Source organism: Fomitopsis serialis (genome assembly GCF_022376445.1).
Source record: "Fomitopsis serialis strain Sig1Antser10 chromosome Unknown B0H18scaffold_59, whole genome shotgun sequence".
In the NCBI taxonomy this organism is placed as follows: Eukaryota; Fungi; Basidiomycota; class Agaricomycetes; order Polyporales; family Fomitopsidaceae; genus Fomitopsis; species Fomitopsis serialis.
Window position 1 is genome coordinate 144,294 of NW_025955019.1, and position 23,255 is coordinate 167,548.

General features: G+C 56.2%; 11 protein-coding genes across 11 annotated transcripts; 5 read left to right on the forward strand and 6 right to left on the reverse strand.

Moving 5' to 3' along the window:
• Window positions 1-517: 517 nt before the first annotated feature.
• B0H18DRAFT_1020597 (uncharacterized protein) lies at window positions 518-2,682 on the reverse strand. The gene is made up of 5 exons (XM_048029490.1): window positions 2,569-2,682; window positions 1,650-2,518; window positions 1,451-1,614; window positions 816-1,409; window positions 518-761 (listed from the first exon to the last, which is right to left on the reverse strand). Exons 2-4 carry the CDS (start codon window positions 2,505-2,507, stop codon window positions 857-859), a joined length of 1,575 nt encoding a protein of 524 aa, XP_047890899.1. The 5' UTR covers window positions 2,508-2,518; window positions 2,569-2,682; the 3' UTR covers window positions 518-761; window positions 816-856.
• A 507-nt stretch (window positions 2,683-3,189) lies between these two features.
• B0H18DRAFT_1020599 (uncharacterized protein) lies at window positions 3,190-5,102 on the forward strand. The gene is made up of 5 exons (XM_048029491.1): window positions 3,190-3,467; window positions 3,527-3,606; window positions 3,861-4,443; window positions 4,503-4,811; window positions 4,841-5,102. The coding sequence occupies exons 1-5, from the start codon at window positions 3,299-3,301 to the stop codon at window positions 4,975-4,977; spliced, it is 1,278 nt and encodes a 425-aa protein (XP_047890900.1). The 5' UTR covers window positions 3,190-3,298; the 3' UTR covers window positions 4,978-5,102.
• Window positions 5,103-5,960, reverse strand: B0H18DRAFT_1020600 (uncharacterized protein). The gene is made up of 4 exons (XM_048029492.1): window positions 5,716-5,960; window positions 5,354-5,683; window positions 5,242-5,293; window positions 5,103-5,177 (listed from the first exon to the last, which is right to left on the reverse strand). Exons 1-2 carry the CDS (start codon window positions 5,943-5,945, stop codon window positions 5,398-5,400), a joined length of 516 nt encoding a protein of 171 aa, XP_047890901.1. The 5' UTR covers window positions 5,946-5,960; the 3' UTR covers window positions 5,103-5,177; window positions 5,242-5,293; window positions 5,354-5,397.
• Window positions 5,961-7,367: 1,407 nt separating this feature from the next.
• B0H18DRAFT_935853 (uncharacterized protein) lies at window positions 7,368-9,346 on the reverse strand (the record flags this gene model as incomplete). Its single annotated transcript, XM_048041792.1, has 2 exons — window positions 7,368-7,558; window positions 7,606-9,346. 2 exons carry the CDS (start codon window positions 9,344-9,346, stop codon window positions 7,455-7,457), a joined length of 1,845 nt encoding a protein of 614 aa, XP_047890902.1. The 3' UTR covers window positions 7,368-7,454.
• Window positions 9,347-10,131: 785 nt separating this feature from the next.
• Window positions 10,132-11,951, reverse strand: B0H18DRAFT_956587 (uncharacterized protein; the record flags this gene model as incomplete). The annotated part of the gene is made up of 4 exons (XM_048042472.1): window positions 10,132-10,616; window positions 10,652-11,237; window positions 11,656-11,735; window positions 11,792-11,951. 4 exons carry the CDS (start codon window positions 11,949-11,951, stop codon window positions 10,132-10,134), a joined length of 1,311 nt encoding a protein of 436 aa, XP_047890903.1.
• Window positions 11,952-13,765: 1,814 nt separating this feature from the next.
• On the forward strand, window positions 13,766-14,216 carry B0H18DRAFT_880049 (uncharacterized protein; the record flags this gene model as incomplete). Its single annotated transcript, XM_048040733.1, has 2 exons — window positions 13,766-14,047; window positions 14,112-14,216. 2 exons carry the CDS (start codon window positions 13,766-13,768, stop codon window positions 14,214-14,216), a joined length of 387 nt encoding a protein of 128 aa, XP_047890904.1.
• A 644-nt stretch (window positions 14,217-14,860) lies between these two features.
• Window positions 14,861-15,998, forward strand: B0H18DRAFT_1020610 (uncharacterized protein; the record flags this gene model as incomplete). Its single annotated transcript, XM_048029493.1, has 5 exons — window positions 14,861-14,936; window positions 14,999-15,131; window positions 15,183-15,422; window positions 15,504-15,806; window positions 15,874-15,998. Coding segments are annotated over exons 2-5 (704 nt in total), but the record flags the coding sequence as incomplete, so codon positions are not given.
• Window positions 15,999-16,249: 251 nt separating this feature from the next.
• On the reverse strand, window positions 16,250-18,938 carry B0H18DRAFT_1095630 (uncharacterized protein; the record flags this gene model as incomplete). Its single annotated transcript, XM_048032424.1, has 11 exons — window positions 18,777-18,938; window positions 18,702-18,719; window positions 18,549-18,649; window positions 18,296-18,464; window positions 18,101-18,243; window positions 17,926-18,039; window positions 17,655-17,874; window positions 17,140-17,579; window positions 16,686-17,080; window positions 16,339-16,522; window positions 16,250-16,304 (listed from the first exon to the last, which is right to left on the reverse strand). Exons 1-11 carry the CDS (start codon window positions 18,789-18,791, stop codon window positions 16,250-16,252), a joined length of 1,854 nt encoding a protein of 617 aa, XP_047890906.1. The 5' UTR covers window positions 18,792-18,938.
• A 333-nt stretch (window positions 18,939-19,271) lies between these two features.
• B0H18DRAFT_542804 (uncharacterized protein) lies at window positions 19,272-20,489 on the forward strand. The gene has a single exon (XM_048038538.1). It carries the CDS (start codon window positions 19,567-19,569, stop codon window positions 20,194-20,196), a length of 630 nt encoding a protein of 209 aa, XP_047890907.1. The 5' UTR covers window positions 19,272-19,566; the 3' UTR covers window positions 20,197-20,489.
• On the forward strand, window positions 20,327-21,011 carry B0H18DRAFT_1121335 (uncharacterized protein; the record flags this gene model as incomplete). The annotated part of the gene is made up of 4 exons (XM_048034318.1): window positions 20,327-20,476; window positions 20,544-20,700; window positions 20,736-20,824; window positions 20,880-21,011. The coding sequence occupies 4 exons, from the start codon at window positions 20,327-20,329 to the stop codon at window positions 21,009-21,011; spliced, it is 528 nt and encodes a 175-aa protein (XP_047890908.1).
• Window positions 21,012-21,544: 533 nt separating this feature from the next.
• B0H18DRAFT_1121336 (SWI/SNF complex 60 kDa subunit) lies at window positions 21,545-23,120 on the reverse strand (the record flags this gene model as incomplete). The annotated part of the gene is made up of 7 exons (XM_048034319.1): window positions 21,545-21,811; window positions 21,862-22,104; window positions 22,157-22,420; window positions 22,473-22,580; window positions 22,707-22,805; window positions 22,859-23,027; window positions 23,095-23,120. The coding sequence occupies 7 exons, from the start codon at window positions 23,118-23,120 to the stop codon at window positions 21,545-21,547; spliced, it is 1,176 nt and encodes a 391-aa protein (XP_047890909.1).
• Between the last annotated feature and the right edge of the window lie 135 nt (window positions 23,121-23,255).

The window sequence follows — 23,255 nt, forward strand, 5'->3', positions numbered from 1 at the left end:
TAAGGCGATGCCATTCGCAAGACCGCCTTGTGAACGTAGAAGTCCGTCCCATTCGAAGATCGGAAGATCACGTCTGCGTCGCCGTACGATTGTTGAAGGGTGCGTCCGCAACCTTCACGTCGTGAGTCGGAGACGCGGATCCATCGTCGTGCTCTCCTGGTTGCGGCGCAGAGGACGAGAAACTCGTCGTCGGGGTGTCTGGTTCAGCGATCGTACTCGGGGTTGCCATGTCGCTGTACAACCCCAGGGAAATCAGTCCACAATGGCCCACCCGAGCCAGCTAGAGAGAACTCACTGAGCGATGGTAAAGGAGGAGATAGAGAAGAAGCGGAGGAAAAACAAGGGAGCATCCTTGATAAGTAGCCATGTCAGAGACGCCTGCAGGGCGTTGATTCTGCATCGACATCGATCCTCGAGGCCTGCTTCTCACCTGGTTCAGCACTTCGGAAGCATGTCATATGACGGTGAACTTCGGGCAGGACGACCGCCTCATTCAATCAAAGTGCCCTCACATCTGGGATTAGTACAGCAAGCCTGAGGCAGAGCCGGTGACGTCTCTGTCCAATTGAATCTGCGTGCGACGCGGAATCGACATAGAGATAGAAGATACAAATGGACATACGTATAACATGCACAACATGGAGAACATACATAAGACACTGTAGCATTCCAGACACGCACCACGAAGCTTATACGACCACGCATCCGGCCGCTTCATGCTTGACCGACAACGCGAGAGCACGGTAGTGTTACAGCTTGACCTGTCCGATCTCATGAGGTGCACACCATGGCGGTGGTAAATCAGGGATGCGCACCTTAACGAGTTGCTCCGCTATTCTCACGATAGCCTGTTGCCTCAGGTGCAACGGTCCGCTAGCAACCCCTTGGCCGCGCCAACGACGTTTCCAGTGCTCGCGCCGGCGAGCGACGGTGCGCCAAACGAGAATGGCCCTCCAACGCCATTCTGAGCTATCCCCGGCAATTCCTGAATCGTCGACGAGGGCAAGATCGCTTCCACGTCCAGGCTCGCCACAGACTGAGTGCGATCGGCCTGTTCCTGGGCACGTCTGTGTAGCGCCATCCAGAACCGCGCTTCCCCGGCCTTCTGGAGCCACGGCTGCTGGCTCCAATACTCGACATCGAACGCACCGCTCCGACGAAGGTTGCAGTTGTGCCAATTCGCGAGGATGATGCTTCGGCACTCCCGGCGGTAGACGAGGAGACGGCGGTACGCCTCAGCGGGCGCCGAGTCCATCTCGGGGACGTACTGTTCTGTGAGATCGTATACCGCGCGCAAGGCGGACTGCTCGGTTACGTCTTGCCAGCCGTACTGCCACGCGATGAAGTAGAGCCGCAGCGGGAGCGTCTCGGCGGCAGCGACGCACGCCCGTTTGGCGAACTCTTCTGCCCTGGTGATGTGGTAATGCGCGCCGCATCGAGCAGCAGGCACGCGTCGACGATGCGATCGTCGTCCGACGACCGATCCGGCATGACGGGGTCTGCCATGGGGTAGCATAGTCGCAACAGCATCGCCAGCGTGCTCCCGTCCTCCGTGACGCTGACTGCGTGGCCGTTCGACGATGCGACCAACTTGAACAGGTCCGGGGCGGCGTACTCCAGGAAGTCTTGACGGACGTGGAAACTGATACCGTGGACGAGCGGACTACGGTGTCTCCGTGGGCAGAGTCGCCGAACGGCGGACATGCTTGATCCCCGATCGGTGGGGGCACTCGTCTCGGGGCCGGCGATAAACAGAACACAGGCGGCAGCACTGGGGTGTCAAGAGACCGGGACGCATAACTCCTGTGAACCTGCAGGAGCTGGAAGTACGAGGACGCCGGAACATCGTCCATCAACGGCGTGTAATCAGAGATTGGACGGCGGGAGCAGAACGTCATCGTCGCCTTGTCGGACTCCTTCCCCACGTAGCCTGAGAAACACCCCGCGGCATGTCCGGCTACGTCCTCGATGTTGTTCGTGCATGCTGCGGCGAATACCTGGAGAGGATAGTCTTTACAGAAGTCCAGCAGCTTGTCGATCAGGACGTCTATTGCTTCTGTCATGTTGCATTTCAGCGCAGCCCCAAGGACGGGACTGAGATCGGCCACATCCACGAACGCCGATTCCGGGATGGGATAACACATGCGTAGTAAGCGGTCAAGGGTGTCTGCCTTCTCCGCAACTTTGACGACGGGGAGCCGCATGTAGTCGTCAAAGAACATCGTGTCCGAGGAGGCGGTTGGGTGGAGATTTGGCTGCCATGACGCGAACATGCTTGCAAACAGAGGCGATGCGATACGCAATACCGCGCGGTGCACGTAAAACCTTGTCATGTCCTTGGTCTGCAAGACTACGTCTGCATCACCGTAATGATTGTTGAAGGGATACCCCGCAGCGGACAAGGTCTCGAGAGGCGCTTTGTTCTGTGGCGGCGTCAGAATAGCAGCGGAAGTGGGTTGTGGCCGCGGCGACGGAGCCACCGCCGACGGAGCATGTGGAGTGGCCATCAATTCCTCACCTATGACAAGACGAGTGAGTAGTACATAACGTGAATGAACAAGAGCTGACCTTACGATGGGGAGTTCAGCGAGCGGTTGGAAATGTACAACGTGAGTGAGGGGGAGTGGCACTCTAGGGTAGGATTGATCTTGCACATTTATACCGGCACCTGGCAAGCCCCTGAGCCCCGCAGCGCTGTAACCAATGGATGAGATCCAGTGCGAAGGCGATTGGTTGTCCAGAGCAATGTTGTGTTCTCAACAAAGCGCGCGATCGGACAATGGACCGCAGACTCGTGGTGGCGATGTGACTCGGCACAGCTCGGCAGTTTCTTGCAAATGTCGCGTCACGGTCGCGTGGGTAGTTGCTGGGTGACGAGGTGAATTACCACCACCGCCACCACCTCCTCCTCCTTCTCATTCTGTCTGCGATTTTCATCTTAATGCCTCCACGGGTCCGAACTGGTATGGTGGCAGGCTCGTTCCGAGACGTTTGAGTTATGGACATAAACCTGCAACACAGATGTGAATCGCGACGACCCAGTGCCAGAGACGTGCCATGAGTGGCGGTGAGTGCGAGACGAGAAGTGACAGCAAAATGGCAGCGGTAAATAAGGACGCCCATTCGGCAATTAACAGCGCTAAGTCCGTCGACGGGATTTCCGCTCGATCGAGCTTGCAAGCGCCCAAATCCAAGTTGTTTTCGACCCCAAAGTCCTATTCACCTCACAGGCTGAGGCCAGGCCTAGCTTGCCTCTCTTCTGCTTTCGTCCAGCTCCCTAGATACTGATCTGTGCGACATGCGTCAAGACGGCGGCGTCAGAGCCTTTGCGTCCGACGCTGACCGCCGCGCGGATGGCACCGGCGGCCTGAAGGTCCATCCGCAGATGCAAGTCATCCTCGACAGCTCGACGGGATTCATCAAGACTGACGAGTGTGGGCAGAAGCTGCGTGACTTATACCGAACAGGTGAGCATTCTGATCCGCATATTCACCCCTTTGGACAAATCATGAACCTTGTTCTTTAGGCACCGTCGGCCAGAATCCGAATATGTACAGACAATTCGCACTGGATTGTTTTTTGGGCCAGATCGCCAGAGTCAAGCTGGTGAGTGAGTGAAAAGCGCGATGGTCGTCACATGGATGGCTGTCGCTGTGGCCTTACCCGTGTCTTGTATTGCGATCTGATTTTTCAGACCTAACACCTTTGACGAGAGCCCTCAGTCTGATTAAAAGTCTGGACGAAAGTGGCATCGCTCAATGCTGAAACAACTCATTAGCTCTGCGAGCTAGGGCCCACATTCGTCTTTCTGTCGTAGTCTGTGTTCACTAAGGGTGCTCATCACGAATCACATCCTCTAGGCCGTCGAAAGCCAGGCACCTGACCTCACCGGAACCGAGACACCGTACAAGTTTGGCTACTGCACTCTGGTCGTGGCTGGTGCCCAGCGTGGCGCAGACCAGTGCCCGGGCGCGGACCACGCTGCGACTCTCAAGTACCTCAGCGGCAGCGGTGCACCTGTGGACTCCTGCGACATCGTCGGCCTCACCCCACTGCACCACGCCGTCCAGAACACACATGGCCCGACGGTTGCGCTTGCCCGCATACTCCTCGAGTCGGGCGCGAACGTCAATCATCAGAACCGCTACGGCGAGGTCCCCTTCCTCACCATGGTCCAGCTCGGCGACCCGCGCACGGTGGAACTGTTGATGGAGTTTGGCGCGGATATTGACATGCCCGACGCAGACGGGACGACGGGACGGAGCATGTTCGTGAAAACGGGACCCGCGGTCACTGCGGCGGTGATGAAGTGGCTGAGGAAGCGCAGTGGGGAGCAGATGCCTCTCGACGGGAAGATGTGCGCAAAGTGCGGGAAGACGGACGGCTCGCTCAAGATATGCAGCAAGTGCCACGCGGTCAAGTATTGCTCTCCCGAGTGCCAGAGTAAGCTCTCTCCGTGCATCGGGCTTCGTGTTGATGTGGGCAGCTCACGCCTTTGCCAGGGGCAGACTGGCGGGAGCACAAGAAAACATGCACGCCGTTCGACACTGCGACGTCCGTGACTGTCCGGCCTTCTTATCGCGACAACGCTCAACTCGGGCTCATGTCGTCCTCGGAGTTCGCGCGCAATTTCTTCGGCATTCCAACGACCCCGCGTCCCGAGGCGCATAACCGCAGCAGTCACGTGCCACACTTGAGGCCTGGCCAGTCGAAGGCGATGGTCATCAAGGTGCAGGTGCCATACACGGGCACTGCGCCGACGATGCAGGATGGGACAATGCTCGTGTACGACAAGAAGCGTGAATTCGTGTGTGTGTGCTGGAGGCGGCCGGAAACGAAGCGGCGTACATGCGCATCGCGCAGACCGTTTGGATGAGGGGCGTCGGCGGCGCGAAAGCGTACTTCCCTGCAGAGTTGAAGAGTGCGGATGAGCTCGTTATCAAGGTCAGCGAGGTCCTGGCGGAACAACCTTTCTGATGATGGTCGCCTTCAGCGAATCTCAGTCCTTGGCGTTTTGACTCCGGTTAACGAATTTGGCTGCTAATCCACCTTATAAGTATAGTACACAGTATGTATTCTTACTTCTCAAGGGCCTCTCGGTGTACCATATGTATCATAGTGTCAAGTGCACATTCGTGGTTTCTTCGAGGTAATACATCCATGTATCGACGTCTGATCTGGAAGTTTTGTTCCGTCAGACTACTATTTGCATTTTGAGGCTATGATGCACCTGCCACGCACCAGCGTATACCGTGAGTGGAGTACTTCAGTCACCTCCCTTTTAGAATACTACCTGCATCATCGTTAGTAAAGTACAACAGCGATGGCGTGACATTAGTTTTTATCTACGTACCTGTGCAAGTGCCGCCGCCGTCTCTATGACCTCGTCCACAGTCGCTATGCTGCCAGCTCGAGGAGAGCAGGCACAATCGCATCAGCCTGGCGAGGCTTGCTCCGTCCAGTGGAAACGTTCTCGTTCATTTGAATGTGCATAGCCATCCAGAGATCATAATGGTTTGGCTCGCTCAGCCAGCCCTTCTTGCTCCAGTACATGGCTCTAGTCGGAGCTGCGACGTCGACTGTCCCAGGCGGGGCACCCGGGGTGCTCTTGGTATAATGAGCAAGGATGAGGTCGCGACACTTCTGGCGGTAGACGAGCAGTCTACGATACGCGGCGGAGGACCTGTCTCCATCTCCGGTACGTATTCGTCAGACATCTCGTAAACGGCGCGACAAGCAGCCTGCTTCATAAGGTCTCCCCAGTTGTACTGCGACGCGATGAAGTAGAGCCGCAGGGGGCACACCACCAAGGCGACTGTGGTGATCACCTGCTTGGCGAATTCTACCGCTCGTACGGCTTCGTACTTCGTAGCTGCCTCCAGAAGGCTGTAGGCATCGCGCAGTTTGTCGTTGTCAGATCCGTCGTAGACGTCGGGATTGGGCATAGGGTAACAGAGCTGGAACAATAGGGCCAGCGTTCGACCATCTTCGGGAGATTGAAGGCGCGACCAAACGTAGAGCCTGCTGCATACCAGTAGATGTACCATCTCGTGCGGGCTCCGTGTTGGCTTCGCGGAAAGCCTCTCCGTGAGCACGCGAGAGGCGAAGCTGATGATAGTGCGATGGACGTAGAACTCAACACCGTCCGAAGAACTGACAATGGTGTCCGCACGAGACCTGTCCAGGAAGGGATGTGAGAGTTCTTTGCCAAGGACCATGGCATCGCACGCTGGTGCTAGTCCGCGAGCTGAGATCTAGTAGGCAACGGAATGCGGCATCCTTCGTGGCGGTAGTGCACTCAGGCTTCCCACATAGGGCTTGGGAGCGTTTCTTGGATACTTCCGCGACGTCACTGTAATATTCCAACAACCTGAAGTACCAGGAAGCGGGGACACTGTCCATATCCGAGACATAGCTGTCAATCGGGCGATCCGGAAGTTTGAGATTGTTGAACGCGATGTTGCCAATATAGATCTGCGGGCGGCAGAAATCCTCTCCTGCTTCCTTCGCTACGTCGTCTAGGTCCCTATGGTAAGTCTCAGCGAAGGCTTCTAGGGATCGTATGGCCAAATATTGTCAGCTGAGTTTCAACGTCGTCGTGACCTCCGGCATCTGATATTTTGCGCCGCCGCTAAACAGGAGAAAGCTGCGGATGCCGGAAATATGGGCTTCCAGACCACAGGCGGGTAGCACATCCGCAGTAGTTTGTCTAGGGTGTCGGTGGTTTCTGAGACAGGGATGATGGGAAGCGCACCAGTCATATGGCAGCTTGAGTCGACGTTCTGAACGGATGGGACTGGTTGTGGGAGAGAAAACATATCTGCAAGAACGCAGACGACATCCGTAGTATATTTGTGAACATAGAAGCTCGTCGGGCTCGCAGACTGCAGAACCACATCTGCATCGTCGTACGGGTTGTTGAAGGTGCTGCAGCGACCTTGGTAGCAGTGAATCTGGCGGTGCTGTCTCCCTCGCTTGATTTCGGCTGTGGAGATGATGACCAATGGTTGAAGTCCGACGATGCAACTCGATCGGCGACGATGTTCATGATTGCTGGCACTGATCAGAGTTGAACTGTTGAAGAATGGATATCAGGCTAAACCCGATTAGAAGAAGAAATACCAGAGCTCGGTACGTACTCAGTATACGTTTGGTAATAGATAGGAGTGATACAGGCCTCGTTGGTAGACAAGGCGGCGCGTTCGAAGGACTCAGAGAGAAAAATGTCACATGACGGCGAACTATCTAAGTACTTAACTTATGTATGACCAGGTTATGTACCTGTGGTGGCGTTGAGCCACCCTAGCATAACTGGATCTTGTCGGTGCTTCAAGCGCTGCATCTCACTGAGAACACACGCAAGCGAGGTCAGTTTCGCCGTAACCACGCATAACATCAGGCAAACATCTGTACATGATGGCAAGAGGCACGATCGGGCATTAGCATAACGCATACTATGACCGGGTCTGGCAGCCATGTCTCGTTTCTCCCTGCGGCTGGCGCTGCCAGTGAGCAAGGATCGCCGCTGCTGACGCAGTGCTGCTCACTAGAGCTTGACCTGTATGCACGTCAGCAACACGTTGTGATCGATGAGAGAGCACACACCTTTACAAGCTCCTCTGCTATCTTCAATATGGTCTGCTGTCTCACACGTAGGGGCTCGTCTTCTCTGCTGAGGCAGCGGGGGAAGGCCCAGGGGCGTTGTTGCATTCAGAGATGCATCCAACTTCGGCAATTCCTGGATCGTGGAAGACGGCAAGATGGATTCTATGTCCAGAGCGCCCTGCATACGAGTGGCCTGTTCATGAGCGCTTCTGTGAACCGTCATCCAGAACTCTGCCTCGCCGGCCTTCTCGAGCCACGACCACTGGCTCCAATACCTGGCTTGATGGACACTGTTGTACCATCTAGAGAGGATTCGGTTTCGGCACTTCTGACGGTAGACGAGGAGGCGGCGGTACGCAGACGCGGGCGCCATGCCCATCTCTGGGACGTGTTGCTCAGAGAGCTCGTATACCGCACGTATGGCAGCCCCCTCGACGACATCCTTCCATCCGTACAGCGACGCGAGCAAATAGAGTCGAACAGGGTATTTCTGGGCTGCTGCAACACACACCCTTTTGGCAAAATCCTGTGCCCTGACAACCTCGTATTTGCAGGCCGCTTCGAAGAGCGAGCGGGCATTGCGCAAGCGTACGGCATCGGCCCCAGCCCCAATAGCGGGGTCCGCCGTGGAATAACATAGCTGTAGTAGAGCCATCAAGGTAGAGCTATGCTCCGAGACGTCGACTGTGCGCGCGCGTGATGAACTTTTCGCTGTTGTTGCTGCAGACAGGATGCGACGAAGCACTGGAGAGGCATATGCAAGTATGTCGCGATGGACATGGAAGTCGACGCCGTCAGAGGAGCGGATGGTAGTATCGCCGTGTTGCGGATCGTCAAATGGGCGGAACACCTGGTCCTGAAGTTCTCCGCGGGCGGATGGCGTGCGATCGGAAGTTGGGGATGAACAGAACCTCGGGGGGATCAGAACCGCGGGAGTGGTGAAACCGGTTCGATATGTGTGGTACAGCAGCAGTTGGTAGTATGACGAAGCCGAGATATTGTTTAGGCAATCCGAGTACTCAGTGATGTCATGCGTCGAATAGAACGTCCTTTGAGCTGAGTTCGACCCGGGCTGCGCCTTCGGAGTAGTCGCACAGAATACCTCAGCAGCTCGACCCGCAACCTCTTCTAAACTGTGCTTGCATGCTTCGGCGAATACCTGTAAGGAGTAATCCTGACAGAAGAACGACAATTCCTTTGTCAATAGATCCGTGGCCTCGTCCATCTGATACTTCAGCGCGGCATCGAGTATCGGGCTTAAAGACGCGACACTGGGGAAAGCTTCTCTCCGACAAGGATAGCACAAGCGTAGCAGGCGATCGAGAATCTCGGCGCTCTCTGCGACCGAGATAACGGGAGGTATGTATGTGTCGCCAGAAGCAGAGTCCGTCGATGTGGGTGAAGATGCGGTTGGCTGGGGCAAAGAGAACATGTCGGCCAAGAGAGGCGACGCAATGCGCAAGGGTGCTCGGTGGACATAGAAGTCTGTCCCATCCGCACTCTCCAGTATCACGTCCGCGTCATTGTTGGCATTGTCGAATGGATGCTTCGCAAGTGCCAAAGGATTTCTGTTCGCTTGCTTGTCTGAAGACTTGGTCTCTGGCGTCCCGATCTCTGGCGTCTCGGTCACTGGTGTCTCAATCACCGGCGTCTTCAAGTTGGGCCTCGGTCCAGTGGTCTTGCCAACCCCGCAGTTGGGATCTCTTGGTGGCGGCGAAGCCACAACACCGAGAGTAGCCATTATCTTTGCCTGCAATGCTGTCAGCATGATTCGCGGGGCCTGGTCTACTGACCTGGAACCGGAGTGTTCGAGGAGCAGTTCAGGTTGGGAGCGGTGGCAGAAGGAACTGGCAGTGGCGCCGCTGGGCCACGTTTAAAGGAAAGGGATAAGTTACGCACGGCACGGACAGACAATGGGCCTCGAACACGTGTAATTGTTATTGTCAATTATTCAGCTCGTTGTCTTAGAACGCACCGTGTCACCAATTCGTCGAGTGGCCCAAGAGTGGCTGGCGCACCTCTGCATTGTGTGTTTTTGCTGAGAACCCGAATGATGTACTGTAAACAACGAGGTTTACTCGCGCCAAGTATTGTGAGTCCTCAACAAGTTCTCAGTCTGACGCGTCACCCATATCAACTGCGGCCGTTAGCGAGATCACGTGCGTACCTGCAGCCGCTGAGGGCGACGGCCAAAATTCAGGCCTGTCAGGCCTTCAGCTTCAAGCTTCAGGAGCATGTTCGTCGAGCCACTGCAGCATCATCAATGGGTTTGTTGCCGTGCGTCACAATCCGTCTTGTAATCAGTATCCGGAAGAGCAGTAATATTTGAATGGCTTCGTCCATTTCGGCAGCTATAAGTATTAATAGCATATAATAAGACCTGCGAATGAATTCAGCAGAACGTCACATCACACTGAGACTCCTGAGGACGAGACCTTCATACATACTCACCGTCCTCAATATTAGCTGGTACAAATTACCAAAACTTTCAAACGTACGAGCTGACATTATTGAAGTGACCGCGGCTCAAAAAGGTTGCTCGGCCAGGACCTCTCCAACTTTGATCACCAGTTCGTCCCGACTCCTCAGCTCCGCAGGGAAGTAAGCCTTCGCGCCGCCGACGCCCTTCGTCCAGACGGTCTGCGCGATGCGCATGTACGCCTCCTCATTCCCGGTCGCCTCCAGTGTACACACGAGCTCGCGCTTCTTGTCGTATACGAGCATCGGCCCACCCCGCATGATCGGCTGCGAGCCCAAGTACGGCACCTGCACCTTGACGACCATCGCTTTTGGTTGACCGGGCTTCACGTGTGGCGCGTGCACGCCGCGGTAATGCGCATCAGGGCGTGCCTTCGTTGGAATGCCCATAGCTTGTCGTGCGAGGTCAGCGGGAGTCATAAGCGTGCCAAGGTCGCGGTATGTCGGACGGACGGTCACTGACGTCGCAGCGTCGAATGGCGTGCACGTCTTTTGTGTGCTGGCCAATCCGCTCCTGGGAAGCTGGTGAGTATCTAGGACGCATGTACACCGGCGAAGTGGGCCTTACTCTGGCACTCGGGCGAGCAATATTTTGCTGCATGACACTTGCTGCATATCTTGAGCGGGCCGGCGGTCTCCCCACACTTCGCACATGTCTTCCCGTCAAGGGGCTTCTGCTCTCCGCTCCTCTTCCTAATCCATTTCGTGACCACCGCCGTAATCGTCGGGCCCATGTTGACAAATATACTACGCCCAGTCGTGCCGTTCGCATCGGGTATGTCCAAGTCGGCACCAAACTCCATGAACAGCTCCACCAAGTCCACGTCGCACTCATGGAAGCAACATAGGAGGGGGATTTCACCATAGCGGTTCTGGACGTTGACATTTGCGCCAGACTCGAGAAGTACGCGCACCAGTGCAAGCGTGGGACCGGCCGTGCCTTGCGTCGCATGGTGTAGCGCGGTGAGGCCGGCGATGTCGCAGGAGTCCATGGATGCCCCTTTGGAGATGAGGAACTTCATAGTGGCGACGTGATCCGCTCCTGGGAAGGCTTCCGCGCCTCGCTGCCCCCCTGCAAGGACGAGGGTGCAGTAGCCAAACTTGTAAGGCGTTTCGGTCCCTGCCAGGTCGGGTACCTGCCTGCTCTCAACGGCCTAATGTCGGCAATATTGAGAAGTTAGAATGCTGAACATGAGTGACAGTAGGACGCGAGATAGAAGACGGGAAACGTATTAGTATCATGATGCACGAACTTAAAGCGCTAAAAAAGGTTAGAATGTGGTAGAAGCCGTACACCGAGCTTGCATCGATGCAATAGCAGCAGTCACAAAGAATAAACGTATGTAGTCTTCATTGTCGGACATCACAAGAAGACAAGAATGTCAAGATTCCGGAGCCAAGGTCGGAACTACTGTAGTATCATTATGCGCGGGACGAACGTAAGGTCCCATACTGTCCCGGGAACTAGCAGTCTCCGTTCACGTAGATTGCTCTCGCAGTCTCAATATGCATCCCCATTCCAAGATGACCCCGTCCCTTCGGATTTTTTACTAGAAAAAACGGGCCACTCACCCGTTTCACCTTGGCGATTTGGCCGAAGAAACAGTCGTAAGCGAACTGCCTGAACTTGCTAGCGTCCTGCTCGAGAGTACCTAACATCGTTTTCATCAATACATCGCCGGTCGGATTGCAAATCATGCGAGTTAACCTGCCCTGTAGAGGTGTCGAAACCTCTTCCCAACCTGATCGTCTTTGATATATCCAGTCGTCCGGTCAAGGATGGCTTGTACTTCGGGATGGAGTTTATAGCCACCGTTGCCATCCGCACCACGCTCTGCGTCGGATGCTTCGAAGTCGACCACAACCATGTTTGGGAGGCGGCAGAAAAGAGACTGGAAAGAAGTGGACGAGCGGGGTCGACTCGGACTCGGAGAAGGCCTGAATTTGGCTGGCTTGATGAAGATCAATAGAACTCTTCAAGAACCCTTACTTGCCCATCAGTACAGCTGTAAGTAATCGGAGTTAGCCTCAGTGATCGCCGTTAAATACTGTTCAGCGCCTACTAGCCTAAGCAGTAACTGCACCCCTCGATGTTATGAACAAATGCTGTGTCGTTCACGGTCCGACAGCATACCTTGCTTTCGAAATGCATTCTGCAGCGCGTGAGCTTCACAACCAAGTCAAGATGATCTTGAAGCGCCACTACTGTTGAACGTTCGACGACTCAGCCGACTACCTGCGGTCGACTGTTGAACATGGTTGAACGCAGCAGTTAAGCCGGCGGAACACATTCACTGCGATGTTCCAAGCCGACGATTCCTCCCCTGAGGCATGGATTTCGGAATCGCTGTAAGTGAGTGATGAGAATGTATGGTACTTACTGGGATGCTCACGGTACTCGCTCTCCCCCAGTTCGTCTCTCATTTAGATGAGAGAACTGTCGACATTCGTGACCGTTCCGGTTGGTCATTCCCATACCGATCCTTAGGCTGAGAAAAGGGTTGAGTCATGTCCTGAAATTGACTTGACGTCTCTTGGACGATTGGCGTACCCGCACTATTGGTTCTCTCCTCTGTAACCTGCGCTACGCCCACTAGGACTCGACTTACGAGGGTGCGTACCAACTTGTTTGTATTATGACTGGCGTGGTACTGTTATTGGCATGTAGCTGAAGATTCTCACGTCAAGTGCTTTCGCCTGGCGTCCTCGCCCCTTACCATGTCGCCTGTCCTCCGCCTTGTTCTTAGCCTCACTGAGAGGGGTGCGTGGCATCCGAACAACGTCCACTTACTGCATAGTTGAGTCAATCATGCTTCTCGCCTTTCGGTTGCGGTTTTGTCAGTTCGTTTAGTACCATCCAGCGCTGGCGCTCTCTCCCAGGACAGACTATACAGGTGTGTCCGGTCTCACACTGTGTTCACACTCTACGGAGAAGCTGGACTCACGCCTTCTGGAGAAAGACAGCAGCGCCGCCGATGCCATTCGTTAGGTTGCGATTGATACGCTCGTCCGACTGTTTCGGCACCACTGATTCTCTGCGAAGGTACGGCATTTCCATTGTAATGTTCCGAATGGCAACGCCTCGACCGTTGAGGAAAAGGAAGACGACTCCTTGACCGGTTCTGTCACATCGGCCGCTGGATCACCTGTTTGACAAGTGACGTGCGCCGCCCGTCGCTTGCCGCAGCGTCCTTGGTCGATGGGAAGACCTCCAACCCTCCCAGGGCACCCTCCCTATGAGGGCACCGCTTTGGAGGGCCATCTTTTGCGGCGTTGTTTCGACCAGCACGAGGCTGATGTGGCATCAAACAATTATCTCGTGCAGGCATGGTGACGATTCGCTACCCTGGAAACATTCCTCGGCCTCGTTTTCTGGTGCTTCCTGCAGTGGGAACGTTCCGGACAGGCTCGTTTCTCAGCGCGGAGACTAGAAGAGACGCAGAATGATGCCTTTCTGGATGCGCCCGCTGGGGGCGGCGCTCGGCCACGGTTTCGTACAGGTGACGGAGCGAAGTTTCGCTCGCGGTGTTCTCGCTCCGAGGTCAAGCCTATCATTCGTATTGGGCGCACTCCTCCGGGCCTCTTTGAAGACGCCGTACAAGCCTTTAAATGTCGCGAGGGCATTCGCAGCTGTATCAACCGATACACCCCACTCGAACTCACATATTTCCGACTATCTGCGATGTCATCCGACCACGGTATTGGACCTGCTCAACCCCAGACTCTGACTCAATGGATCGAGTTCAACATCTCGGCTCTGTACAAAGCCACAACTCAGGCTGCTTTCGACATAGCCTTCGACATCCTGCTGCACGAAGACGCACAGATCTACGTGAACGGTGCTCGCTTTACTCGGGACGAGTATAAGCGCCACTTGCAAGACCAGAAGCTCCTCGAATACTCTGCCACTGTGACTTTCTCCAATGCAGTGCAGGTGCCGGTCAAGACGGTCGGTTTTACCGAGGTACAGTACTACGTACTACTAGGATCTTGGCTAGTCAGCATTGAATTTATGGTCACGTCAACAGACTGGCAGCGTTGGGGTCTTCTATAAGGCCGTTATTTCTGAGAAGGCTTTCGTCGGAGCGGGCCGCATGGCGAACGTCATCACCTCTTCGTTGAACGCCATGTAAGTCTCTTGTTCTGACAAGCGTTTTTGCTTGACGCTGACGCATCGGCGTTTCCCAGCGTCACCAACAAGCCAGGGTCCGGGATCAAGGTGTCCATCCTGACAGAGGTGTTGACGACCCAGCAGGAACTGTAAATATGAATGGTAGGGAAGCGCTACTATGTCAAGTGAGTAATGTTTGCGGGAACCGAGTGACGAGCTGATGCCAGACAGGTTCAAGTCCTATCTCGGACTCCCACTGCACTCGTCGTATGCCCTGTATGACTGCGCCGCTGTACGGTCATGCCATGGTGGCAACCGTAGGCCATCTGAGCCATAATCAGCGTGGCCGATTTTTGTATTATTCATGAGTAAGAGGTTGTGTAGTAAATGGAGTGCTTCCGAAGTTTGTAACCCACTGGCATGGCATCTTGTATGCACGCGTACGGAGCACATTGGTTCGAGACTCGAGACTCAAGTTCATGTGAGCCACCCCAGCTCGAGTTTCAGCGACGACGAACGTAAACCAGCTATGGAACTGCGATTGGGCAAATCTGAGCACACTAGACTTCCTGATCATGGGCGCCTCTTTCCAACCTGCATACCGCCTGTGAGACGCCCGTCGCCCACGGCGGTTGCCCCGGAGCTGATGCACGCTGTATGCATTGACCTTCACCTCAACGCTGGTGTTTTGCGGACATTGTCCAAGACTATGCCCGCAACCTCCATCTACCTATATCATTAGGTGCTGTTCGAACCCAGACTAAGGGGCTCAGATTCGAATGTAGGCGGCTGACCGGTGACCAGGCTGTTTGTCAATTTTGCTTCCGCCTCAGGCCTGTACAGTCGAGCATCGTACAAAATCGGCGACGCTCTGTACTCTACTTCTACCTCCTCCACGGCCATGCACCGACTTTCAGTGCCGACATTGTCGCAGATAGTGAGTGTTGAGGATGATCCTGGCCATGATCCTTTCTCACGGATATTCTAGCCATCCCTGTCCGGCAGCAGCGGATCAGGTTCGATACCCCCTTCAGGCTTATGCACTCCTAGCGACGATGGGCCAATGCATTCAAGTGCTGGAGATGTATTCTCGAAGGCACTCTCCGGGAGCATGGAGGACCTGTTCGCCACTCCTCGGCAGCAGTATGGGCTACCGGCGTCGATCGACGATGCGGATACAGCTATAGCGGTCAGTCCTCCGGCACATCGACGAAGACGCCCCGAAAACGTATGTTTATACACATTTCAATCTCTTGATGTGAGCTAAGAGTGTATTTGAGAAGGCGGAGACCAGCGCACTGCATCCGAGAGACCGAGGCCCGAGAGCCCTTCGTCCACTAGCGCAAAGCTGGACGAGGCACAGCTTGAGGTGTCTTCGGATTTACTACTTGCGAGCCTCCATGCACCAGATCACAACCCTCCCACCATCAGTACAGAGCCCTGGACGCCGAGGCGCGTGCTCTCTGTAACTATCAAGATACTCTTCTTTCTGCCCTGGTGTGTCGCGGTCGGCGGGGCGATCCTCCTTTCACCTCAGCACCTGGAGCTGGTGGCCTTCCGCACCGGCTACGTCTCCCACGAGCGCGGCCCCCATCGTTCGGCATTGGGCCGAGTGCGCGCACCAGCACATCGTCATCTTCCTCGCATTCGTCGCGGTCGGCGCCTGGTGGAACATTCAGTACGGGACCTGGGCCGTCGCCGCCATGCTCGCGCGCGGCGTCTACGTGTGGCACGACTTCCGTGTGGACCTCACTGTGCCGCTCGGCGAGGACGACAGGCAGAGTCTGTACCTGGCGTTGACAAGGTGTATTTGCAGGACGACTTCGTGATGCGTGTGCCCAGACGGGTAGAGAGCAGCCGAGTCGTGTATCCTGATGTGTTGTAGTCTATGCCAATGTAGATGTAATGTACTCCTGCTCGCGATGACTGCTATGTATCAAGAGGGTATATTACACGAAGACGACCACGTCATGCGACAGTCGCCATCACATAAATAGCTGGTGAGTCCAATATTGAGTCCGATGTTAGTAAACTACATAGATGCCTCGCCAACAATCACCACGAGTCTCCAGGACTATCAAATGGCGAATGGGTTAGATCGTCCCCGTTCCTTCCAGACGGCGTGGCGTAGCAGCCACAGCCACAACGAGCTCGAGCTTGACTGTGATGATTTTGTATGCAGATGTCGGCTCGGGATCGGTGGGGGCACCGGGCTGCCATGCACAGACCCCGCAGGCCGTCGCGGCGGCGGCGGCGGTGGCGGCTTCTTCGTCACCGGTGACGGACCCAGGCCCTGGTCCGTGGTACGGCGCGAGAGCAGCGGTCGACCTGTGGATGCCGCAGAAGGTGCTCGCCATCGGGCGACGGCGGCGGGTGGCCTATCAGGCGCTCTTTCTCGTCCTCTTCCGCGTCGCCGGGCGCTATTTCCGAGGTGAACTGGCCGAAGAGGGGACTGCGACTCGCGGCGATGTTGTGGTCGCCGAAGGGGTACTCCTCGTCGAGCTGCTCATCTCGTAGGCACGACGCGACGTGGATCGCTTGCGCTCGTGCTCGCCGGCGCCGGATAGCACTGGAGGCGCACTCGCGCCTGCACCGCGGGTCATAACAGCCGGGCGGCGTGGCACAGGGGGTGCGGACGGCGTGGGCGAGAGGACCTCAGTGTATGTCGTTGGGAAAAGCCCGCGCTTCCCAGCGAGCTCGCCCATCCACCAGCCGTCCAGCACCTCATTGACGACTGTGATCTGATCCCCGGCATGGAAGTTGAGCTCGTCCGTCGACCCGGATGCGAAGTCATGTAGCGCAACGACGACCTTCTTGCCACCCGGCTTGGGAATGGACAGCCGACGATCCGCAGGAGATATTTTGCTGATAGAGCCCGACTCTTCCCTTTGCGATGCTTTGACTTGCGCGAGGAGTGAGAGACAGCGCTTAATGCGCCGTCAGACGCTTCGCTGTCCTCGTTGGCATCGTCGCGCAGGGTGGCGAAGTTATCCTTGTCCTTGTCCTTCTTCCCCCGGCTAGCCACCGACCCGACTGCGCTCACCGCTGAAGACGCCCAGCCAGCTACGCTCAGCTTGCGCGATGACTTCTCCGCCTTGTCTTTCTCTTTCTCCTTGTCTTTCTCCTTCTCTCTGTCGCTTGTACCGACAGTGCTGTCTGCGCGCTTACGTTCCGCCCGAGATTGAGGACGCGAGGGAGGACGAGACGGAGGCTTGCTCCCTGCGTCGGACTTCTTGCTCGAGAACGAGAGGCCGCGGGACCGCCTCCGGGGCTGTTCCTCCTCCTCCGATGATTCTTCGTCGGACGAAGACCCATCAGAGACAGCAGATCGTTTCGACTTGCTCGAGCGCATGGACCCAAAGCGCGAGATTTCGGGCTTCTCGGGCTTATGTAGCGCCTCAGTCTCGCGCACGAACATGTGCATCGGCCCCCTAGGACGCGATAGCTCCAGGTGTTTGACGGTGGCTCTGTGAGACATGCTGTGTTTGGCATAAGAATCTAGCAGGAGCGGGAGGACGTACTCGTCTACCCAGTTTGCCTTGACATCGCGCAACACCTCGAGATACTGCTCCACGAAATTGAGTTTGAGGTCGAGGAAGGTAGTGAGGTCCCGCAACTGGAGCACTTCGTTCTCTTGGATGGCGTACATCCGCGCGCGGACGTCTTCTGCAGTTTCCTCGCTACATGCTGCACGTTAGTCCTTATCTGCTACGAATAGAAACAAGACGTACTAGCGCGACTTCGCATTAGCTACCTCTTCCTCCGCGTCCTTGCGATCCTTATCTTTCTCCTTCTTGCTGCTTTTGATCCTCTCCGCCTTGCTGATCGCTGCGTCATAGCTCAGCCTGACAGCGTACATGTAAGAGACACGGGAGTCAAGGTTATAGAATTAACGCGGTCACGCACCGCCGGCTTTCCAGCTTCTTCCTCTGAGCCTGATATTCCTTGATCTCGTCTTCCATACGGAAGACGGATGCGAGGAAGGTGTCTTCGAACGTCATGGCGAATGTCTCTTGCAAAGTAGCGACCTTACACAGCCCTCGCCCATGCTGACCAGCGAGTACCTGTTCAATGACAGTTGACGCAGGCGACTACACCGACCCGACAGAGCGACGCACCGAAGGCAGAGTCATCGCCAAACTCCTCGCCATGCTTGATCATCACTATGCCCAGCGCATCGACGGGCAACAGCTTCTCCGTTTCATCGAGGGCTTCACATTCTTTCTTCTTGTCCACGACATGGTGGTAGTCCTCCGAAGCTATATGGAGCCTGTACAGATATCCCCGGTCAGCGGGCGTCCTCGAACCATACCCAGCAGCAAGCCAGCACAGCAGGCACGGATCCGCGACGCACCTCCACAGACCCTGTCTCCGCAACTCAATGTCATGTTCGAGGTCACGAAACTCGTCCGTGACGATGGTCTTGTCGCGCGACGAGATGACCTCGCCCGCCCACTGACGACGCGTCCGTCAGACTGGCTGTCCATGTGCCTCCAAAACACCGCACCTGTCGCAGCTTGCCAAGCTACGGACCACAGTTAGCTCAACGTTGCTCCTCGCTCGGAAGCGCCGAAAGTCTCACCTGTTTGCCTGCCATTGCGATGTGCGTAGAGTCCTGCTCGACGTGTCACTGCACAGAGGTTCACAAGTGCGGCGGCGCGGACGCGCGTACTGAGGCGACTCGGTCTCGAGGACGATGGTGGTCGGGTTCAAGCAGTCTCACCCCACACAACCGCATGGCGCCATGAATATCCGCGATCGTCCCTTATCAAATGGACTCAAATGGACCATTTTGTCAGGGCGACGGAGGCTAGAAGCACAGATGTATCGGGAAGCCTCCGCCTGCCTTTTATACCACTCAACGCCCGGCGAATCATCCGCGCGATCTGCCCGACGCGTCTCAAGCCTCTTACTCCAGGTAGCAAGGGTATGCTTTTGTTTGCGAATAAACACAGGATAAGAGGAGCAAAACGGTAACAGTACACAATTACGCCGAGATTACTGTAGGACGTCAGCCCCAGTGAGAACGTGCAAGATTCCCTTGAATTCTCAGTGATCCCTGTGTGTTGCTGTCAGCGCCTGTCAGCGAAATCCATTCCTGTCGATTCTCGTATGTTACCGCATTCCAATGATCTGGGCACACTCAATCTCGAGCCCCAAACGGCTTTCGCAATTCAATGCTTTCCCAAATCCTGGCAGTCTCGCTGTCCAAATGGATTTGCTGTAATCTGTAATCTCTCCGACCCGCTCGCCAACTGTCCGCCCAATGTACACCGCTGTAATTCAGCTTGCAATCCCGTGACCATTGACTTTCGTCCCCACGACGTCACTGGTGCGTTCGATGACCTTGACTCTGTACCACCATCATCGCCATGTATCGTCGTCTCCCTCTCGCTCGCCTACTGTCTTTTTCGCCTACTGGCTCGCTCACCTGCTGCCCAACTCTGACTCGGCGTCACTTTGTACCTGGTAACATATTGTCGCTCGCTTGCCTGCTATCTCACTGCGTTCATGGGCTTGTACTGGGGTGGGGCGGGTACAGGTCACGGTGGACAGTCCTTCGTGTTGACGTCGTCATTGGTCGGTCTTCAGTTCGCGCTGGTACAACCAGGTCGGATTTATCTCGCGCACATACCCATATGCGGCCGCAGACTCATTTAGTATGGTGCGCACTCAGGTTGCCCGTCGTACCCAGCATACAGTCATGCCATGTACTTTGTATGTCTCCCTCACCTATGGCGACTGCGGGTTGTCCCTCGGGAATGCTGGCGCTGCGCGCCCACAACCCAGGCGGTGTTGCGGGCAGAGGCAACCCTCCGAGCACTCAAACTTGTCACTCGCGGGGTTACCTCATGTCTTCCCTCTGTCGTCGCGACTCACCATCCTCTTCCTCTAAGTACACTTTTGCAACGGTGCGCGGAATCAAGCTTGCACGGGGGCTACCCCAAGCATACCGAGGCCTCCGAGTTCAATCGGAAGGACTGACCGAGGCCAACGAATGAGCGGTAGGCGTGAGAGCGAGGGATCCGCTACGGTGAGTGCAGACTCACGCGGGCGGGCTCGCTGACTCTAGGCACAGGGCATTGCAACTTGCAGCACAACGCGCACGAAGACCGCGAGCATGAAGAGACAATGCTCCGCGTGCAAACACGGCCGACGAGCGGGCGCCAGCCTCCTCACAATGTCCGGGTCATGGTGGGGCGTTTGCTGCAGGACCCGATCCCTGATTTTGACTTCGAAGCCGCCGAACACATGCTGGACGTGCCTCCGAGTCTGCAGCTGGTGCGTATAGTTTCCTTGGCTGCGTGCTACGAATACTCACTGGTATGAACGCGTTTTCTCTTGACAGCACCCCGTGCGGCGCGAAGACGACGACGACGACGTGACTGCGTTCGAATTGGACGGGAGCACTACAAAAGACGCCAGGAAGATGGCGGCAGGCACTGAAAACAAGGTCGTGGTCGTCGTGGATAAGAGGCCGCGCGCACCAGCGAATTTACAAGCGAGTAGATGAGTGAGCCTGAGGTGGGTGGACTACCAGACGCGTCTCGGAGCGGGTGGACGAGCGGAGGCGCGAGCGGGTGGAACTGGCGGGCGGGCAAACGGGCGGGTGAGCAGGCGAGGGCCCAGGTGAGTGACAGCACACATTGACCGCCAGCGCGCTGAGCGAACACCCAGCATGCAGGGATGGCCGACGAACGCGCACACAGGCGAGCGGGCAGGAGACCTCGCCGGGGGTAAGAAAGCGGGAAAACAGGCGGTCAAGCGGGCAGACGGGCGGGCGCACGAGCCGAGTGGACATCTGGCAGGCGGGTGAGTAGACGAGCCGGCGGGTTGGAGGGCGCAGGGCGCGGCGTCGTGCAGCACGACACGCACGGCAACCGCGAGCGTGCCTGAGAAGGATCAACAGCGCGAAAGCCTATTGTCGGCGCAGTGCCATGAGGGTGCCGACGTCGTGTTTCGGTGTGGCAGGAACTACGAAAGGACTGCATATCTGCATTGTACTGTAATATTTGGATTGGGACGAGGCATGTAGATTAATTCCGTGAAAATCGAATTATATTCCAGATTGGGCGCGGATTCGAGTGATACAGAGCTCGTATACTGAACAGATGGCAATTGCTGCCATTCGATCACAGCATACATGCATTCGACACGAATTGGAGGGAACATACGGGGAACAGAAATCCATCTGTTAATCGGCCAAATGGCCATTGGCTTCGTTTCGCAGCGTTTGGTGGAGCGGGGTGGAGCGGGAACAGCTGGGAAACGCTGGGAATGGCAGGTGATCTTGCACGTTCTCACTGGGCGTCAGCGATGAGGTCAAAAGAGTGCGCCCGCGGCGGCTTATTACATTCCCGCCCTCGCAGCGAGGCGGAGGCCTTCCTGCACAGCCACAGCTTCCTCTACCCACGGTAGGCGGAAGAACTCGCTGCGCCGCAAGTCCTCCTGCCGCACAGTCGCCGCGTCGCTCGGCCCGCTCGCCAGCATCGTCTCGAGGTCGCGCGATTGCGACGCGAGCCATGTCTGGATGAACTGCTGGGGGTCGTCGGCGAAGGCGCGCAGGAAGGAGCGCTTGAGGTGCGCGTTGTTCAAGGACTGGACGTGCATGGCGATCTGGGAGGGCCGAGTGAGACAGGGGATAGCGTGAAGACGGACCGACGTACCTCATCATCTAGTTTAGCGAGGTCGCGAGCAGTCTCGGTGGCCAGTTGCACGACGGCGTGACTCATCCGGCTTTTCAGACCAGAATCATCCAGCTTCACCTCGACGTCCCACGCGCCCGGCTTCTCTGGCGGTGGAATGGCTGGATTGAGGTTGTAGTGCAGGATGATCGGGTCCGGTGGCAAGAGGTAGCGGTTGACAACTTCGGGTAATTGTTGGAACATGACTGACTCCGCCCCGAACAACTAAGAAGCTATGCATGAGCAGATACTCTCCAGCATACGAAATGTAGCGTACCGGACGGAGATGCGTGTCTGCACGGACCATGCGGCGATCGACCTTGTCCTGGAGGCCCTGAACCTTGATATAATTCCACAATGCCTGGACGACGCCAATTCGACTGTCCTCCTTCACCCCCAATAGGTTCCCGAGTTCAGGGTGTACCTTGTATTGCTCGGGCTGCTGCTCAAGGTGCAGTATGACGCGGATCTTGGTAGGGGTATCACCTTTTCGTCGGATGGTGAAACCGTCCATAGAAGGTTGGTTGGGTCCCCGCACCCACTGGGTTAGTTTCAGTACCATCATCCCAGAAATGGTTGAGACGATGACTCACCTCAACGATGTTGCCCTCCGGATACAAGTTCATGTCGCGGTCGAGCTCAACGACCAGTTGTTTGATCAGGTTTGAGAACTTCCGAGGCGGCACTCGGTCCTTTGCTCTCTGGTTTGGGATCTGAGACACTCAGTTTCCGGTGACACTTGTTCAGAACAGTTGAACAGACCTCGAGCAACCTCCCATCTATCCTGAGCTGCCACGCCGGAATGCCCTCCCCAGTCTCTGGATTACCTTCGCATCGCCTTCAGCCCCCGCTCCGCCCTCCGAGCCTTGCTGCCAGGGCTGTCCAGACACAGTGTGACTAAGGAATATTCGCAATGTACGTGTTGTCTGGCCACGGCTGGTCAACAACGACCGTGCGCCTCGGAGTGTTGAATACGTACGGGTGAGATGCGTTGGAGAGCGTCCTGTACTTCAACGCGTTTTCGTGTTATCGTCCAGTCTAGCCGGCGTTCCATGTCGAGGAGGTCGCGGTACATCTGCGAGTCGGTTGAGAACTCGGGTGTTTGGAGGAACGCAGTTGGGAGGTTCCTGTCGGTGAGCTTGCGCTTCCTGGGAGGCGCGAAGGAGCCAATACGTGTCAAAGATGAGCCACTCTGAGATACGCTGCGCTACATACTTCACAGCTGGCTTTTGAGCGTCCATGGTGTATGTGGTAGGAGGGGATGTAGTTTTGACGATTCAGCGTGTCTTCAGCGGTGCAGAGACAAAGCGACACGCGTCTGCGTAGAGGAACAGCGCTACCCTAAGGCCCAAGCAAGCTCTCAAAGGGGTGCCAGA

Coding starts and splice junctions, on each gene's coding strand:
- B0H18DRAFT_1020597 (XM_048029490.1), bottom strand. CDS start 2,507: ATGGCCACTCCACATGCTCCGTCGGCGGTGGCTCCGTCGCCGCGGCCA. Junction 1,615..1,649: donor CCGTAGTCCGCTCGTCCACG/GTATCAGTTTCC, acceptor GACTTCCTGGAG/TACGCCGCCCCGGACCTGTT. Junction 1,410..1,450: donor GACGATCGCATCGTCGACGC/GTGCCTGCTGCT, acceptor CCACATCACCAG/GGCAGAAGAGTTCGCCAAAC.
- B0H18DRAFT_1020599 (XM_048029491.1), top strand. CDS start 3,299: ATGCGTCAAGACGGCGGCGTCAGAGCCTTTGCGTCCGACGCTGACCGC. Junction 3,468..3,526: donor GCGTGACTTATACCGAACAG/GTGAGCATTCTG, acceptor CTTGTTCTTTAG/GCACCGTCGGCCAGAATCCG. Junction 4,812..4,840: donor CAAGAAGCGTGAATTCGTGT/GTGTGTGCTGGA, acceptor CCGGAAACGAAG/CGGCGTACATGCGCATCGCG.
- B0H18DRAFT_1020600 (XM_048029492.1), bottom strand. CDS start 5,945: ATGCCCAATCCCGACGTCTACGACGGATCTGACAACGACAAACTGCGC. Junction 5,684..5,715: donor TGTCGCGCCGTTTACGAGAT/GTCTGACGAATA, acceptor AGATGGAGACAG/GTCCTCCGCCGCGTATCGTA.
- B0H18DRAFT_542804 (XM_048038538.1), top strand. CDS start 19,567: ATGTATCGTCGTCTCCCTCTCGCTCGCCTACTGTCTTTTTCGCCTACT.